The 18,612-nt window shown below is 49.5% G+C and overlaps 1 protein-coding gene across 2 annotated transcripts in view; it reads left to right on the top strand.

The window, feature by feature from the left end:
• The window catches only part of KIAA1614 (KIAA1614 ortholog), a 41,824-nt gene extending 24,323 nt beyond the window's left edge, over positions 1-17,501 (top strand). The window contains exons 6-10 of one of the 2 annotated variants that reach the window (XM_040446498.1): positions 269-425; positions 1,971-2,229; positions 11,214-11,341; positions 11,983-12,167; positions 16,289-17,501. In XM_040446498.1, coding sequence (XP_040302432.1) covers positions 269-425; positions 1,971-2,229; positions 11,214-11,341; positions 11,983-12,167; positions 16,289-16,482 — 923 coding nt within the window. In that variant the 3' untranslated portion in view covers positions 16,483-17,501. Of the gene's footprint in view, positions 1-247; positions 426-1,970; positions 2,230-11,213; positions 11,342-11,982; positions 12,168-16,288 lie in introns of both variants that reach the window. The other variant, XM_040446497.1, reaches the window with a different exon arrangement.
• Positions 17,502-18,612: the final 1,111 nt, after the last annotated feature.

Here is an 18,612-nt window from a genome sequence, read left to right on the forward strand (position 1 = left end):
TTACCACAGCTCTATCGCTGCACAGACATTTCTGAATCATCTGTGTGCCAGGCGCTGTGCCGCGGGTGATGGGTTCCAGCAGTAAACAAGACCCCTCATGCCCGGCCTGCTTTGTGGGTGCCTGACCACTGCCTCCACTGCTCTCCTGGGGCCCCCAACTCTCTCCAGCTTCCTCTGGCTCTCCTGCCTCTGTTTTTGGGCATGTCCCCTCCCCTGACCATGACCTGTGGTGGTGGCTCTGTGACAGGGAGGGCTGCGGCTGTTGCAGGAGGACTCCAGGGCTTTCTCGGCTCAGCAGCTGTTGGCATTGTCAGCTCCGTGGGCATCACCCTCTCCCTGGCCTCAGAGGAGTCAGAGTCCAGCCAGGAACCAGAGGGAGGCCTGCAGAGGACAGAGTTGAGTTCCAGAGGGCATGTGTCAACCCGGTGAGTAATGGGAGCAAGAGCCCTGGCTGCAGGAGGTGGGGGAGTGGGGGCACTGGGTGGGAAAAGAGACCCTCCCCCACCCCCGCCGGCATGACTAACCTCACTGCTCCCAAATCCTTAGAGGGTTCCTCGACGTATTCTGGGCATGGCACCGTAACACTTCTCTCCCAGCCATTTTTCAGTCTGAGGTACTTGCTTATTCATTCACCAGGCCTCACGCTCCAGGTACTGTGCCGGGCACAGCTGAGCAGTCAGTCCCAACCCTCAGGGTGCTCCCAGGATGAGGCTGTTTGAGAGGGCTTGTTTCTGACTTGGACGCAGAGGAAACAGGCCGGCATCCACCTTTCCGTTCTGTCCTTTAGTGCGGAGGGTCTGAGTCTTGGCCCTGGGGCCCCGGAGCCTCGGTGAGCCAGTGCTCTGGCCAGGCCCTTCTTTTCTGCACTACACGCCATTCCTGGCACCCCCGAGAGCCAGCTCTCCCTCGCCAGCGCTGTGTGCTCCCCAGAACTGCAGACCCCTACCTCCGGTTTCCCGGGACGTCTCCACGAGGGTGCCTGAGAGACCCTGATGCAACCGCTTCCCAGGTCCTCTTCCCAGCAGACATGCGATCCACGCGGTGATCCTATCCACGTGCCGTTATCTTGGCCACTCCCTCTTCCTTCCCTACCTCCCTGACCCACTGGCATGTGGCCTCCAGCTCCTGCGTCCTCCTTTGTCACCTTCCTCCTGGGTCTGAGCTGCATTACTTCCTTCTGACAACTGTCTGCTCTCTGCCTTCACTCTTGCCGCCACACTTCCATCTGCACACAGCCGTCAAAAGGTATCTTTTTAAAACTGCAGTGAAATAATGTCATTTCTCCTGCTTACAACCCCCAGTGATTTTTTTTTTTTTCTCCCACTTGGGCTAGAATCCCAGCCCCTTTCCTTGGCTTAAGTGCTCAAGGTAATCTGGCACACCTGCCTTACCTCATCCGGTCCCTCTTTCCCCCTTGCTCGCTGCGTCCCAGTGCTGGTGGCCTGGCCCTGTTGTGTTCTGGAACTCTGAGAGCCTCTTCCTGCCCCAGGGCTATGGCATCGCTGTGGCCTCGACCCCGGATTTCTCACCTCCAGCCTCGGCAGGATGGCTCCTTACCATTCAGCTTCCGGCTTAAACACCATCTTCTCAGAAAGACCTTCCCCGGCCAGCCTGTCACTCTCTGCTCGACATTTCTCAACAGTCGCTGTGGTTTTTCTCCTTTGTTCAGTAGTCTGTTGTCTGTAAGCTCCTGAGAATAAGGGCCTTGTCTGCTTACCACAAGCCCCAGTGCCTAGAAGGCACAGAGGCTCTGAGGGTCTTGTCTGAGCTCTCTTCCCTAAAAGCCACCCTAGCAGAGCATCCCGCACACGCCCTCTCAGCCTCTCTTTCTGCAGCCGCTGTCTCGGCCTCCACCAGGCCTGGGTGCTGGCCTAGCCGGGGCCCCCGGGGCCCTGAGGTGCTGTCTGCCCTGGCCTCTGCCCCTGCCCCCCCCCCCCGCTGTCCCCTTCATGTCCACCCTTGCATTTCAGAGCACCACCGGGGATCAGTGCAGGACCCGGCCCGCCCTCCGCTACCCCTTCCGACAGGAGCAAGAAAAGCGGCAGCAGCTCGGCCTCTACCCTGGGGCTGAAAAAGCTCCTCTTGGCCCTGGGCCAGGGCACAAGGCCCAAGCTGGGCAAGGCCCGCAGCTACAGCGTGGAGCAGCTGCGGGCCCCTGCGCCTGGCCCAGCGTCACACACCAGCACCCCCAAAGTGAAGAGAGCCCCATCGTTACAGTCCCTGCATCTGGTGAGTCGGAAGGGCCCCAGCCAAAAGGTGGGCGACACCAGCTGCCCGTGGAATGGAAGGTGACAGGAGGAATGAAGTGCAGAGGAGGCCACCTCAGGGAGCCCAGGTGGAGAAGGGGAGGCTACTGGGCTCCCCACAGTTGATCCATGAGACCTGGCTTCCCCTGGACACCATGGGGTGGGCAGCACCCCACGGTTCTGTTCTTCCAGCCAGCTGCCCCGGCACGGGCTCATCCTAACCTCCTCCTCCTCCTCCTCCTCCTCCCCCCCTTCTCTCCCTCAACTCTGCCCCCTCTGCCAAGACCTAGAGTCTACTGCCCGATCATTTCGGAACCTTCTCCACGGTCACAGTGACTCTGTGAGTCTAGCACAAATCACTCCACACCCAGACCAACACAACAGCCTCCTGACTGACATCCCTGCCACGTCTGTCCCCACCTGGCTCCATAGGGGTCCTTCTGATGGGCACACTTGGTCATGCTGCCCCCTTGCTGATCATCTGCCTTTGGCCCCTTACCACCCACAGGATAAAGTGCAGATCACCTGACATGGGTGAAGGGCTTCTGTGATCTGCCTTCATCTCTCCTCAGTTGCCTTCTAACACCTGACCCGTTATCTTTGACCTTGCAGTTCTGTAATCAGGCCGTACACTCTCTGACTTTGAACCTTCACTTGAAATGTTTCCCCCACCTTCTCTCCCTGCTAACGTCTGCTCATCCATCAACACTTCAGGAATTGCCTCCTCCCTGAAGCCACTTCCAGTCCTTTCTTGGGCTGAGCTAAGGGGCCTCTGCTCTGTGTTCCCATCTCATCCTGTGCTTCCCTCCTTTAGGGAACTTGCCACGTAGTATTTTAATTGATTTTTGTCTGTCTCCCCTCACTGGGGTGTGAATTCTTTGAGGGAACACCACTTGATCTTTCTCTTCCTAGGACAGGTTCCCCCGCCGTCCGAAAGTAGAGCATTTCCTGTGAAAACTTCCATAAGCCGAAATGGCATACATCGAAGAAGCAATTACCATTAAGTTATATGGAGAATTTTTGAGCACCCCCGACCCAAAAGATAACCTCTTTCAGGCTTTTCTGATACCCTAGGACACATCTTGCTAACGGGTACACAAAATAAATCGAGATGAAGCACAGATGCTCACAGACACTGTTCAAAGCTATTGTGGCTTGATTCTAAGATGCTGAGTGGAGTCCCTGGGGGAGGAGCTTGGTGGGGCCACTTTGGGTGCACTGCCCCATAATGGCTCACTGCAAAACAAATGCTGAATGCTATTTTTGCTTTTCACCTCTTTTTGTAAAAGTGAAAATCCTCCGGATTTCTTTTGGTTAGTCAAAACAGGTACTAATGTAGGTCTTTCATGAAAGCAAACTTTCAAAAAGTGGGGGATGCTCCTGTGCTGAGTACAATGGCTAATATATAAATATATGTCAGACACAGTGAATGAACAGGTGAGTCAGTGAGTGTATGAATGAATGCAGGGCGGCTAGCCGAAGGTCTCTCTCCATGTGCTAGCAGATAAACCAACAGCAAATCAACAATGGTGTGCTAACTCCCAACTAAGTTTCTGAAAACCCTGCTCTGTTCCAGGTGTTTCCAGGTATTAAGTTTGTTCTCTTGTTCCCTGCCCCCGTCCCTTTTGCAGAGCAACGGCAGGTGATTGTGGTTTGGGGCAATGGAGACTTCCATTTTTCAGGCTGCAGTGGGGGAGAGAATGCAGGCCGAATGAAAATGACATCAGTTTGTCTTGTGCCGTGAGCCATACCTACTATGCGGTCGGTGCTCACTACGTATTTGCTGGATGAATCAATGGAAGGCTAAGAAACAGAAGCAAAGTGATAGTAAGCTGGGCAGAAAAGTCTAGAGTTGACGCCGTGCTCCAGGAATTCACTTTCCTCATGAAGTTAGATTTGTCCCTTGTGTGTCTGAGCCATGGCGTTCAGATGTATCACCATCAGAACTTCGATCTCTGTAAACCCTTGAGGGAAATGACCGCGCCGTTGGTGTGGCAGTGAGGTTATCAGCAATGTAAGCTGCGTGGGCAAAGATAGAAAGGAAGCTGGCCAACAAAGGGTGGGAACAAGTGCAGGGCGGACTGAGCATCACAGAGAACTGTTCAAGGAAGATAAAACAAGTCTCTGTCTCACTCAGAAATGGTGAGACACAATGCATCACAATGATGCATCTCAGGGGTAACTACCTCCTTTAGACTGTCTTTTACTTCCTTAGACTCTGGAGCTGCCAAATGTGGACAGGTGCTGGCTGGATCTGGTGTTCATGTTCATGCCCACCTCCTGGGTGGGCAGTGGCCCCGTTCTCACACCCAACCACACTGGTGGCTTCCACAACCCCACCCCCCACCCCCCACCCCACAGCCATGGCTTTTTGACATTTGACCTTGCATCATCTGGAGTGCTGTCCTCTGTCTTCTCCTTGGGGAACTCCTCGTCTTTCAGGTCTGAGTTAAGCAGGACTTCTCCCAGGAAGCCTTCCTTAATGCTAATATAAGGCTAGGGCCCCCTCTAAACCTCTTGATAACATCACTTACTGCTTGAGAGTGTGGGTTCCAAATGTGATAAATAATATGCATTGTATTTGTTTAAAAGTCTGCTACTCCCTGCCTACGTGTCCACCACCCCCACCCCCACAGTAGCCTCCTCATTGGGTCAGTTTCTAGAACGCAGATCTAATCTTACAACCTTCTGATTAACATCACTCATTGGCTCCTTAGCAGGCCATATAAGGTCCTTCCAGTTCCGGCCTCAGGCTCCAGCCCATCTCCTATCACCTCTGCAGCCCAGCCACCCAAACCATGTTCCCGAACATATGCTTTCTGTCGTCTCTCCATGTCTTTGCACCTGCTGTTTCTTCTGCCTGGAGCACCCTTACCAGTCTTCACCCAGGGAGCTCATGCTTCAAGCCTCACTCAGGCATCAGTTTGTCTAGTGTCCCCAAACTTCCTAAACTGGAGTCTCTCTCTGCTTCCCTGCACATCCATCTTTTAGCCCAGCACTTACATGTATTTAGGGCTGTTAACTCACCTGTGCTCACCCCACCTCCACTGATGGGTGAACTCCTTAAGGTATGTTTGTCTTGTCCACCTTTTAATGTAGAATATTTTAAGGTGCATATTTTAAGGAATTTTTTTAAAAATTCCAGTATAGTTAACATACAGTGTTATATTAGATTCAGGTATAGAATATAGTGATTCAACAATTCTGTTTAATACCCAATGCTCATCAGGATATGTGCACATGATATGTGTACTCTTAACCTCCTTCACCTATTTCGACCATCCCCCTACACACCTCCCCTCTGGTAACCACCTGTTTGCTCTCTATAGTTAAGAGTCTGTTTTTTGGTTTGTCTCTTTTTCTCTTTGTCTATTTGTTTTGTTTCTTAAATTCCACATATGATTGAAATCATGTGGTATTTATCTTTCTCTGACTGACTTGTTTTGTTTAGCATAATACTCTGTAGATCTATCCATGTCGTTGCAAATGGCAAGATTGCATTCATTTTAATGGCTGAGTAATATTCCATTGTATATATAACCATTTATCTAAGTATCTATCTATATTTATATTTATCCATTCATCTATCAGTGGACACTGGGACTACTTCCATAATTTGGCTATTGTAAATAATGCTACAGTAAAATAGGGGTGCATGTATCTGTTAGGATTAGTGTTTTCATTTTCTTTGGGTAAAAACCCAGTAGTGGAATTGCTTTTCTATTCTTCCTTCGTTCTTTCCTATTCTATTTTCTATTCTTTTCTGTTCTTCCTTTTCTATTTTTTGGGATTACTTTGAGAAAAATAGTATTAATTCTTATTTAAATGTTTGCTAGAGGGGCGTCTGAGTGGCTCAATTGGTTAAGCATTCAACCCTTGATTTTGGTTCAGGTCATGATCTCATGGTTTGTGAGCTCGATCCCCACATCAGGCTCCATGCTGACAGTATGGAGCCTGATTGGGATTCTCTCTCTCTCTCTCTCTCTCTCTCTCTCTCTCTTTCAAAAAAATAAATACACCTAAAAAGTAAAAAATAAATAAATGGTTGGTAGAATTCACCTGTAAAGCTGTCTGGCCCTGTACTTTTATTTGGAGTTTTTTGATTACTGATTCAACTTAATTGCTGGTATTCAGTCTGTTCTAGTTTTCTATTTCTTCCTGATTTGGCTTTGGGAGGTTATATGTTTTAGGAATTTATCTGTTTCTTCTAGGTTGTCCAGTTTGTTTCATAATATTCCCTTATAATCCTTTGTATTTCTGTGGTGTCATTTGTTATTTCTCGTCTTTCGTTTCTGATTTTGTTTCTTTGAATCCTCTCCTCTCCCCTTCTTTGTTTTAATTTTTTTTTATGAGTTTGGCTAAAGGTTTATTGGTTTTGTTGACCTTTTCAAAGAACCAGCTCCTGGTTTTATCGATCAGCCAATAAGGATTTTTTTTTAGTTTCTATTTTGTTTGTGCTCTAATATTTATTATATCCTTATATATTGTATCTAATACTTATTATATCCTTCCTTTTGCTTGTTTTGAGTTTTGTTTGTTGCTCTTTTTCTAGTTCCTTTAGTTGTAAGGTTAAGTTGTTTATTTAAGATTTTTCTTGCTTCTTGAGGTAAGCCTGTGTTGCTGTAAACTTCCCTCTTAGAACAGCATTTGCTGCATCCCAATGATTTTGGACCATTGTGTTTTCATTTTTATTTCTCTCCATGTATTTTTTAATTTCTTCATTGATTTCTTGGTTGACCCATTCATTTTTTCTTAGTTGCAAGTAATTTAACCTCCATGTATTTGTGTTCTTTCCAGATTTTTTTCTTGTGGTTGATTCCTAGTTTCAACTAGAAACTAGAAAAGATAAGAAAAGTGGTCAGAAAAGATACATGGTATGACTTCAATCTTTTTGAATTTGTTGAGACTTGTTTTGTGGCCTAATATGTGATCTGTTCTGTAGAATGTTCCATGTGCATTTGAAAAGAATGTGTATTTAGATGGAATACTCTGAATATATCTGTTAAGTCTGTTTGGTCCAGTGAGTCATTAAAAGCCACTGTGTCTTTGTTGATTTTCTGGTTGGACAGTCTGTCCATTGATGTTAGTGGGGTGTTAAAGTCCCCTACTATTATTGTATTACTATCGACTACTTCCTTTATATTTGTTATTAATTGCTTTAAGAATTTGGGTGTTCCATGTTGGCTACATTAATACTTATAATTGTTATATCTTCTTGTTGGATTGTCCCCTTAATGGTGATATGGTGTCCTTCTTTGTCTCTTGTTACAGTCTTTGTTTTAATGTCTATTTTGTCTGATGTAAGTATTTCTACCCTGACTTTCTTTTCACATCCTTTTGCATGATAAATACTTCTCCATCCCCTCACGTTCAATCCTCAGGTGTCTTTAGGTCTAAAATGAGTCTCTTGTAGGCAGCAGGTCTTGCTTTTTTATCCGTTCCATCACCCTATGTCTTTTAACTGGAGAGTTTGGTCCACTTACATTCAAAGTAATTATTGACACATATGTACCATTTTGTTACTTCTTTTGGGGTTGTTTTTGTAGTTCTTCTCTATTCATTTCTTATGTTGCTTTTCTCTCATGGTTTGCTGGCATCCTTTAGTCATATACTTGGATTCCTTTCTCTTTATTTGTGTGTATGTGTTACTGGTTTTGATTTGTGGTTACTGTTAGGTTTGTATATAACATCTTCTGCATATAGCAGTCCATATTAAGTTGATGGTCACTTCAGTTTGAACCCATTCTTTACTCCTCTCCCCCACTCCATGTTTTAAGTATATGGTGTCATACTTTTCAGCTTTTTCTTTTGTGAATATCTGGACTGATTTTTTATAGATACACTTAATTTTACCGCCTTTGTGCTTCATAGTTTTCTTACTCCTACTTATAGTTTTTCCTTTCAACTCAAAAAACTTCCCTTCAACATTTCTTACAGGACTGATTTAGTGGTCATGAACTCCTTTATCTTTTGTTTCTCTGGGAAACTCTCTATCTCTCCTATTTTGAATGATAGTCTTGCTGTTTAGAGTATTCCTGGCTGCAGATTTTTCTTTCCAGCACTTTGAATATATCATGCCACTCCTTTCTGGCCTACAAAGTTTCTACTAAAAACCAGCTGATAGCCATATAGGGTTTCTTTTGTATGTAACTGTTTTCTCTTTACTGCTTTTAAAATTCTCTTTATCACTACTTTTTATCTTTTTAATTACGAAGTGTCTTGGTGTGGACTTCAACATTTCATTGGGTTGATTTTGTTGGGGGTTCTTGTGCTTCCTGGCTCTGGATTTCTGTTTCCTTCCCCAGATTTGGGAAGTTTTGTGCCCCCTTTTCCCTATCTTCTCCTTTTGGGATCCCTATAATGAGAATGTTATTATACTTGATTGTGTCGCTGAGTTTTCTAAGTCTGTTTTCATTTTTTTTTTTTTAATTTTTTTTCTCTCTGCTGTTCAGCTTGATTGCTTTCTATTACTCTGTCCTCCAGGTCAGCGATCCATTATTCTGCTTCCTCTAATCTACTATTTATTCCTTCAAGTGTGTTTTTAATTTCAGTTATTGAGCTTTTCATCTCTGATTGGTTCTTTTTTATATTTTCTATGGGTTGTTATGGGTCTGAGGTCCTCCACTCTGTTCTCAAGTCCACTGAGTATGTTTATGACCATTATTTTAGATTCTTTATCAGGTATATTACTTATCTCCATTTTGTTTAGCTCTCTTGCTGTGATTTTGTACTGTTCTTTCACTTGGGACATATTTCTCTGTCTCCTCATTTTGTCTAATTCTCTGTGTCTGTTTCTGTGTGTTAGGAAAGTCAGCTATGTCTCCTGCTCTTGAAAGTAGTGGCCTCGGGGTGCCCGGGTCATTCAGTTTGTTAAGCATCTGACTTCAGCTCAGGTCATGATCTCATAGTTTGTGAGTTTGAGCCCCATGTCGGGCTCTGTACTGACAGCTCAGAGCCTGGAGCCTGCTTCAGATTCTGTGTCTCCCTCTCTCTCTGCTCCTCCCCCACTCATGCTCTGTCTCTCTCTCCTTTGAAAATACATAAACATTAAACATTTTTTGAAAAGAAAGTAGTGGCCTTGTGAAGAAGAGGTCTTGTAATGCACTGTAGTGTAGTGTCCCCTGTTCCCCAGAACCTGGTGCTTCGGGGGTGTCTCTTATGTGTGTTGCATTTACCTTTCTGTTGTGGCTGAGCTGTTTTTGCCTTTAGTCCAGTTGTCTGCAATGACTGTCTTTACCTGTTGTGGGCAGTGTTTGGCCCCTGTGGTATTAGTGGCCACTCTTGGCCTGCCTTAGGCTTGAGCTAAGTCAGAGTAGGCATTTGCCAGAGATGCAGTAGCACTGAACTACAAGGCTCTTTCTCTGCATTGTCCTCTGAGAAGCTTTTGTTGGTGGGTGGGGCCTATGTCAGACCAGATTGTGGTGCTAGGGCCACACACTGTTGTGTGTGGTTGTTTTCCCCTCTCTTCAGGGTAGGAGTCACTGTCAGGGCTTCTTTACACACTGCCAGACTTGTGGCACCACTTTTGGATGCACTCCGACTGAGGCTTATTGGAGGGGGGCAGGCCCACAGGAGAATGAGGGGGTGGGTAGTGCTGTTAGCAAGTTAGGTGGAGAGTGTCAGCACTGTGCTGGTTCCCCCAGCTGTCTGTGTATCTAGGCTGTGGGGCAGGGGAGGGAAATGGTTCCTATCAACTTTTTTGTTCCTAGAGAATTCTCCCAGAGATCCCTGCCCTTCTAGCACAGGTTCTGAGATTAGTAAACAAATCTCCCTCCCATATACCCCAGGCATTTTTCAAATTGCTCCTTCTCTATGCTGTACCTCAGTGGGGCTGTTTGTTGTGCTGTCTCTTTAAGGGTGGGGATTCAGTTTCCCATCATCTTCCCAAGTCTCCCAGATCCAAGCCCACTGATTTTTCCAGGTGTTAAGCCTCGCTGATTTTAAGAACTGGCAAAATTAGGGGCGCCTGGGTGGCTCGGTCAGTTGAGCGTCGACTTCGGCTCAGGTCATGATCTTGCGGTTTGTGAGTTCGAGCCCTATGGCGGGCTCTGTGCTGACAGCTCAGAGCCTGAAGCTGCTTCGGATTCTGTGTCTTCCTCCCTCTCTTCCCCTCCCCTGCTCATGCTCTGTCTCTCTCTCTCTCTCTCTCTCTCTCTCAAAAATAAATAAACATTAAAAAAATTAAAAAAAAACTGGCAAAATTAGGCCCATCTGGTTTTCAAAGCCAAATGTTATGGGGATTCATCTTCCCTGTGCAGGTTCCTCATGCCTGATGTGCCTGATGTGAGGATCTGGTCCCCTTGTCTCTCTGCACCCAGCCTCCCTCCCTCCTTGGGACAGTCCTGTAGGTCCATTTAGCTCCCACGGAAATCTCTACCCCTCCTACCCTCTTGGACATGGACTCTTCTCTACATTTAGCTGTGGAGAGTCTGTTCTACCAGTCTTTGGGTTGTTTTCTGGTTATCTAATATGGTGTTATATAACTATATCCATGGGACTAAGTGAGTTTAGGATCTTTGAACTCTGCCATTTTCCCTGGAAGTCCTTAGATAAACATTTTTAATGTGAATAACTATAAAAGGGATACTAAACAATCACAAAATATTTAATATTTTAATTCTAAAATCATATTTATTGTTCTGTAGTTAATTTGCTTTCACTTTTTTCTTAGAGAAAATTAGATTTTCATAATCAATGAAATTATTAGTATTCTAGTAGTACTAAGTTATTTCAGCCAAAGAAAATTGAACCTGCAGATCACCTGTATGGGTCCATCTTCTTAAGTAAATCATGGTGATTCCTGACGGGCACTTTGAAGTAGTGACAAAAACTTGTATCATTACTCTCTTAAAAAACCCTCAGGTTCATGGATGGGGTAAGGTTTCTGTCAACTCCCGCTTCCCCCCGCGCGCGGGGCCGCCCTCTCCATGGCTTTTCTCACCTGCAATATTGGACCTTTACCACCAGGTGTCACCGTCTCACCATCATCGGAAAGCTGTCTCCTTTCAGAACCTCCATTCTCTGCTGAGTGGCAAGGGGGACAGGTCCAGCCTCTACGTGGTAGGAGAGCCAGGGGACCACAGTGCAGATGTCCGGTAAGAGTGGGCAAGTGGTGTAGGAGCAAACTCAGAGCATGGGCAGTGGAGCTATGGGCTTAACTCCTTCCTGCCTCGGGAGCCAGAGGAGTCTTGGAACCCACACCTCAGTGCCTTGCTGTGTGCAACTGGGCTCTGAGAAGGTGTGGAGTTGGTGGAATGGGTAGAGTTGGAAGGTTCGATTCCTCTATCCCTCTGCTGTCTAACAACATCCTGAGATCAGAGAGCTTCCTTAGCCCAGTTAAAGATCAGGTTAGAGATCCAGAGACGGGGTCCCCCAAAGAAGCACCTGACCTGGGACCCTGCCTAGAGAAGTCCCACCCACTGATGAGATCCTCTAGCTGCTCTTACCCGGGGCCCCACGGAGGGTCTTCAGGTGGCCTGTTCACCCCTGGAATTTTTATATAACATTATAGCTTTGTTAGATTCTCAGAGAGGTCTCTGCACCTACAAAGATTTGAAATCACGTGTCCAGGCGGGGGTAGCAGGGGGCACCGCTGTGACAACCCTCCAGTCTTGATCCTAGCAGGTTGTTTTTGCTGGTTGAGGCCAGTCAAGAGGCATGTCACCTTTAAGGTGGGGAATGGTGGGGTCCCAGTGCCCAGCCCTCCTTGCACTCACTGTCTCCGGTCCCCTGGCAGGCCAGCCAAGGCCCCACCCCAGCGTGCCCTCAGCGTGGAGGATGTGAGCGCCCCCAGCCAGGCGCGCACAGTGGGTCGTGTGGTGGAGGTGTTCCCAGATGGCACAACCCAGCTGCAGCTACAACGCTCCCCGGAGGGCACTTTTGGCTTCTGTGTGGCCTCTGGGAATGGGCGCCGGGACTCAGGTAAGCCCCCCCCCCCCCTTTCTGGGCTCCACATCCCTGGGGCCTTAGTAAACCACAGCAATGCCTTTTGGCCGTGATCATTTCCAGTCTGTGGCTGAGAAGTGGAGCTCTCAATGCAGACAGCCTCTTAGCAAAAGGACTGGAATTCTCCCTTCAGGCACTCTTCTGGAAGGGTCTGGTGTGGGGCTGCTGGAGGGGGCAGAGATAGCAAGCCTGACTCCAGTGCCCCTCTGCTCTCTGCTGACGTCTTGAAATCAGAATCTTGAAGGCCATCTTTTTGTTGTAGTGCCCAAGGGAGACTGTGCCTGCTGGTTCCCGGCGATCCCTTTGATGTGACTGATGTGTTTAATGGTTCCCTTCCTCCAGCTGCTGAGTATGTCTGGGCATGTGGAATGTGCCTGCCTGTCTGTGCGTCCAGGTCCCTCCCTCGGCGCTGGCTCCAAAGGGTGATGTTCACAGGGATCCTGCCCTGGCTGCACTCGGCTGAGGAGGGTTTAGTCCTGTGCTTTGATCTCCTAGGTCAAAGTCATTTAACCTGGGAAAAATCTGCTCACTGCCAGATATGCAGACCACAGCAAGTTCTGACATCTGATCCATCATTCATTGTTTCAACACGTTTATACTGAGCACCTACTAGGTGTTTTAGATGCTGGGTATCTGGCAGTAAACAGAACAGACAGAACTCCTGTCCTTAGGAGTCCACATTCCAGTGAGGGAGGTAGACTATATCTACAAAAAGGTTTGCATTTGTATACGTTTTGCATTATATGTGCCAGAGAGCCGAAAGTACTGAGACACAAACCCAAACAAAGCAGGGTAAGGGCCCGAGAGATGGGAGTGCCTGTGGGAGCAGGGGGCGACAGCTTTTCTGTGCAGAGGACACAACAGCGCTTACAGGAGTGAAGGCGCAGCAGTATGGTGTCTGGAGAAGGAGCGTTCCAGGCAGAGGGAAGGGGCTCGTAAGAGGCCCAGAGGGTGGGAATGAGCTTGGCTGTCAGAAGACCTGCAAGGAGGTGGATCTGGACAGAGCGGCAAGAGGAAGAGACAGCGCTGAGCCCAGAAGGGCTTTGGCTTTCCCGCCAGGTGAGCTGGGAGCCACCAGGGGCTTGGAGCAGGGACTATTGTGCCCTGATTTGTGCTTGTAACACTGTCACTGACCAGCTGCTGGACTGTGAATGGACGTTAGTGGGTTAAAGGTGGACCAGGGAGACCGGTTTTAAAGTTATTTCAGTGGAAAAACTTGACAGTGGCGACTTGGGCTGGGGGGGGGGGGGGGGGCATCGGAAATGGTGAGAAGTGGTTGCATTCTGGTTGACTTGAAGGCAGTTTGACTCAGTTTGCTGATGGATTTTCTATGAGCGTGAGAGGAAGAAAATGAGTTTCTCCCCACTCTAGACCTTAGGAGGGTACAATGACCTCACAGGGAGATGGCATTTGTGAACCTATACTGATCATCATACAGCAATCAGCGGACTGTTAGCTACTCCACCTTTTCCCTCAGCTTCCTCCCTCCTCAGGTGAGAGGCGGTCGGCCTCCCAGAGGGGTGGTACAGAGGCGTAGAGTTAGACAACACGGCATGGTTCGTACTCCAGAGCCTCTGCTGGCTGTGTGACCTTGAGCAGGTTACTTAACCCCTCTGAATCTCAGTTCTCGAATCTGTAAAATGAAAATAATGAAACCTACCTGGAAGAGTCATAAGGAGCATCCAGTGATGTGATAGGAAAATGCCCGGCTCTTTTCTCCCCTTCCCTCCTCAGAAAGAGAACTTGTATTTGGGGAGCAGAACTCCAACAGGGACCACCGTGATCTGTACCGCCTGTCCGTGTGAGGTCACATACAACCAGACATGGTGCTATGCGCCTCATGCTCCCCAAAAGTCCCGTTAGGCCCCTTTGCAGACCGTGGGAGCCCCTCCCCCACCTGTCATGGAGTCGATGTCTGATGGGCAGGGGTCTGTAATGGCCAAGGGCTCCTTGGGCTCCGCCCTGGCCTGCCCCCCAGGGCACCCCTCCCCTGGGTTGGTACGACCTCTCCCCTGCCCTGCTCCTGCTGCAGTTGGCCATCGGATATAACACAGAGATCCGCAGGCACCTGGAGCATGACTGGTCCTAGGGCCTCCTTGCCACAGACTGGCCTCCAACAGCCACGGCTCCACTTCTGCTGGGCCTCAGGCGGGCCGTGAGCTGGGGCTGGTCTGCATTCCCCGCTAAAACGTCAGGATGCTGGGGTTCACTTGCTGGCTGTCACATCCGATTGTATACAAGCATTTGAGAACAGCAGGCTTTGTCTTCTGCTTCTGAGTACCATAGAGACCATACATGCTTAACAAAGGCCATTTCCAGCAGGCAATAAATACCTACAACAGCGGTCTCTTCGTCACATTTTTGTCATGACTTTCCATTGTGAAGCCTACCTCAGAGACTCCTCGAGAACGCTGGCACGACGTCAGTGTCTGTCTGGTCCAGCTCTGGCTGCTACATGCTTCTGGGGTTTCTCATCACTCTGCACCTGCCTGTCTGCTGTAGGGCAGCCATTTCTGTAGGCAGCACACTGCCTCCCCCCACGCTACCAGCACGCTGACGAGGCAGGCAAGCGGGTAGAGCCCCCAGACGGAAGAGGTGGAAGCTGGGGCCGGGAGAAAAGCTTCACACAGCGGATGGCAGGCAGGCGGGCGGGTGGGCAGGGAGGCGACCCTGCGGCAAAGGCACCGATCGGCCAAGAAGCACCTAGAGGGAGTTCCGCGACTCAGCCCCGGGAGAGGGAATGTGTCAGAAGATTGGTCTTGCTAAACTCAGAGTGATCAGCCTTCAGGTGCTTTAAAGGAGATGGTGGTGCTTCCAGACTCCCATTTCAGTGGGCAGCTTGGACAGCTTGCTTTCTGTTGGGGCCAGAAGCTGGGCTGAGCAAAGCTCCTATGGGGCTGTGGGGAGCAGAGGGAGGACCTCCCCTGGCCCGAGTGTGTTAAATGCCTTCAGGCCAGAGTCCCAGAGTCGGAAGAACCGGGTGAGGTGCCCTATGCGGCCCTTTCTAAGGACGCTGCTTCCAGGAAGAGGAGTAGAGAGCAGCGTGCAGGCCAGGCCAGCCCGGGCCGGGCAGCGATGAGGGTGTCTCCGGTGGGGCTGAGCTGCCCACTGAGTTCCACAGGTGATGTCTGCTGCACACAGTCCGCACCCCAGGCTTGTGCTCTCAGATACCTGCGTGCACTCAGCCTGTGAAGCGGGGTGGTGGCCAGCTTTCCCTGAAAGACCCTTTAATCTCTAAGTCCAAGGGGAGTTTGGAAGGTTTTCGGCAGAGGTTGAGGTGAGAAGGGTCCCTCAGCAGGACTCCCTGCACTGTGTAGCCAGGAGAGGCAAGGGGAACTCAGCCTCGCCAGCCCCAAGCCTCCACAGGGCCTGCTCCACTGACGTGGGTTTGCCAAGTCGGACCCAGGGAAAGGGGAAGAAGCAGGCTCTCTCCAGCTCGCTCTGCGCCTAAGAGACCCGGGGGATGTGGTCATACTGGCCAGCAGGGCCTTCTTAGGGGCAGTGTGGGGGACAGGATGTGTGTGAATAAAGGTCAAGTGAGCCACCACATCCAGGGAAGATTGAGGCTAGTGCTAGTCCTAGACAATAATAGGAAGCAAACCAGATTTGCATTTGACCTCAGCCACGTTCATTACTCCAGTGAGCCTTCCCACCACTCCAGCTACTTGAAGACAGCAACTTGATCGTATTTATGAATCCTACCTAGCACAGTACCAGGCACATAGTAGGTCTTTTTCTTAATTTTCGAACATCAGTTTCCTCCTTATTCTACAATCAAAGCTCATCCCAGAAAAAGATAAGGTTAGCTCATTCACACTGGGGTACACACAAATAATAACAGCTTAAAGGGCATTTTAAAAGAGGAGACAGAAAAATGAAATTATACCATGAGGGCAGGCACACTGTATCTATGTAGAAAGCCTTGTGGTTATGAGGTAGAATAATGAGGGTGTGTGTGTATGTGTGTGCATGGAGAAGTGCCCTGTGTGAGCACCTGCTTCCCCACCCCACACTCACCAGCACCCACCTGGTCAGCGTTCCACAGAGCTGCGTGTCCTTGGATTTCACCTGTTAAATTGTTCTGTTTTCCTTTGCAGGGTTCTACGTGCAGGAGATAGCTGATTCGAGCATGGCCAAGCTGTACTCAGGGCTGCTGGGGGTAGGGGATGAGATCCTCGAGGTAAATGGGGCCAAAGTTGCAGGGCTGGGCTTGGCTCATATCAAGGAGCTCCTGGCCCACGCAGACAGCTTGTCAATCCGTGTGCTGAGGCAGAGGCCTGTCCCTCGGTGACCCAGCGGTGCTCCCGCCCCGCACAGTCACTCCCGCAGAAGCCCTGAACTGGCCTAGGAGGAATGGAAATGCACTGCACAAAGCTGCTTTGTGGACCAAAGACAGATGACAGTGGCATGTAACCCCTGTGGCAGGGCGTCCGTGATTGACCACCATACGTGAGGGCAGGAGCCTGCTTGTGTGTTTTAAGGATGTTAATTTACGTGGAACTGGGGAAAAAAGACCTGGATCTCCTTCAATGCAAGAAGCGGGGTCAGCCTCTTTCCTTACCTTTGTTGGCAAGAGGAGAGAGAGGCGGCAGGTACTGGGGTTGGCCCCTGACCACCTCTTCACCCCCAAGTCCCGTCCCACTCTCTGTCAAGGGCTCCCCCAGCCTTCCACACTCCAGAACCAAAGAAAGTTCTTGGCCATATTGGCCTTGAGCCTGCCTTTAAAGTCTCATTCCTTCCACATCCCATTGAACACCTTTGTTCTTTTTCTGGAAATGGGCAAAGTGTCCTGGAGTGACAGCCTTACAGCCCTTGGCCATATATTCCAAGCCAAACATTGGAACATGTGGTCTGGTGTGAGAACATCTGGGAGATGTTATCTGGTAGCCAGAATATTAAGAGTTTCTGGGAAATTTTTGTGATATATAAAGTTGAAGGGAAAAAAAAACCAGACGAATTTCCAGGAAGAGCAGCCATGGCCAGTAGGACTGGCCAGCCCTGCCCCCACCAGCCTGCCCTCTGCCTCTGCCCAAGGCAACACTGGAGCTGGCGGTGAGGGCCTGTCTTCCTTCTCCTGTAGAGTGTGGGCATGGCTGTGGCTGGTGCCAGGCTGTCCCCAGCCACAAGCTCTCTGCCCAGACTCCCTGGTGGCAGCTGTGGGTGGGTCAGCAGGAAATGCAATGACAGGGTACAGGCAGGGGGATGGGCTGTCTCACCAGGTTGCTTCCCTGCTCTAGGCCCAAAGGGTTGGGACTCTCTGGGAATGGATGGCCGTGTGTCAGTCTTAAATTATTAAAAAGCAAAGCTGAAGCTTCTCTCACTCCAAGTCGCTAAATTCTGGGCTGGATGTTCACTTGACCTTGAGTGGCCAAGAGCAGGGGCCTGACTTGGGGGCAGAGGGAGGGAGGACACAGGGACAGAAGTGAACTGTATTGAGCATGCCAGAGGGAAGGCTAGGGTAGTCCCCCAGGGTTGGGGTGACAGCCAGGGTGGATGCAGAAGCCTCCAGGGACAGTCCTCTGGCTGAGAGAGGAGCCTGGGGCAAGGTGCGTTTATGAACAGGGGAAAGAATGGAGCTAGGGGCCTCCGGTGGGTGATGCTGGGGTGAGGGGTGCAGTGAGCAGTTCAGTACTGTTTTAGAACTTGATAAAACACACAGCCTTAGTTAAAATGAGTGTTCATAGCAGCTTTCACTGGGCAAGGTCACTGAAGGGTACATGTGGCCTGAGGGAAAGGTGATGGGGGGGAGGGGACTGGCAATCCTGTGGAATGTATAGTGAATGTTCTCCTGGGTCCAGGCCTTACCTGCAGGAGCCAGTTAAAACTCCCTCTTTACTGCCCCCTGGAGGCTAGGGGGGTGAAGGGTGCTCCCAGAGCCCCAGAGCGCTGCAGGATGGGGAGACTGAGCCACCTGGGATGGGGAATGAGGAGGGGTGGCTCCAGCAGGTGAGCAGAGGGGCCAGCGGAACAAGTGTTTGGGCCTTCAGGGTGTGAAGAGGGTGCTGGAACATCTCAGAGACCAACCTGGGGCCCCCAAAGCTTGGAAATGGCCCCATGGCAGGACAGGAAGTAGTCATGGGGAAAACCCTGGCAGCTCCTGTACCCCCAATTCCTGGCCTTGAGCTCATGAAACTTGGGAAATTTCATATTGAAAAAAACTTATGGGAGCAAAGGCACCTCTGTTTTCTCTGTATGGTGAGGACAACGTGCCTTCCCAGCTCCAGCTGGGAAGGAAGGGAAAGTAGAGGGCTCTGGCCAGGACAGGACTGGGAAAGGTCTCTAAGCAATAATGGGCATCTGCTTTTGTTACCTCCCAGGGCCAGGGCCAGGCTCTTGACACATCTTATGTAGTCCTTAAAAACAGACCTGCCATTTATGCCCTGTGTATCATCTGCCTTTACACAGATGGAGAGCTGAGTTG

Source organism: Herpailurus yagouaroundi, unplaced genomic scaffold, assembly GCF_014898765.1.
Source record: "Herpailurus yagouaroundi ecotype Mexico unplaced genomic scaffold, PumYag 195, whole genome shotgun sequence".
Taxonomy (NCBI): domain Eukaryota; kingdom Metazoa; phylum Chordata; class Mammalia; order Carnivora; family Felidae; genus Herpailurus; species Herpailurus yagouaroundi.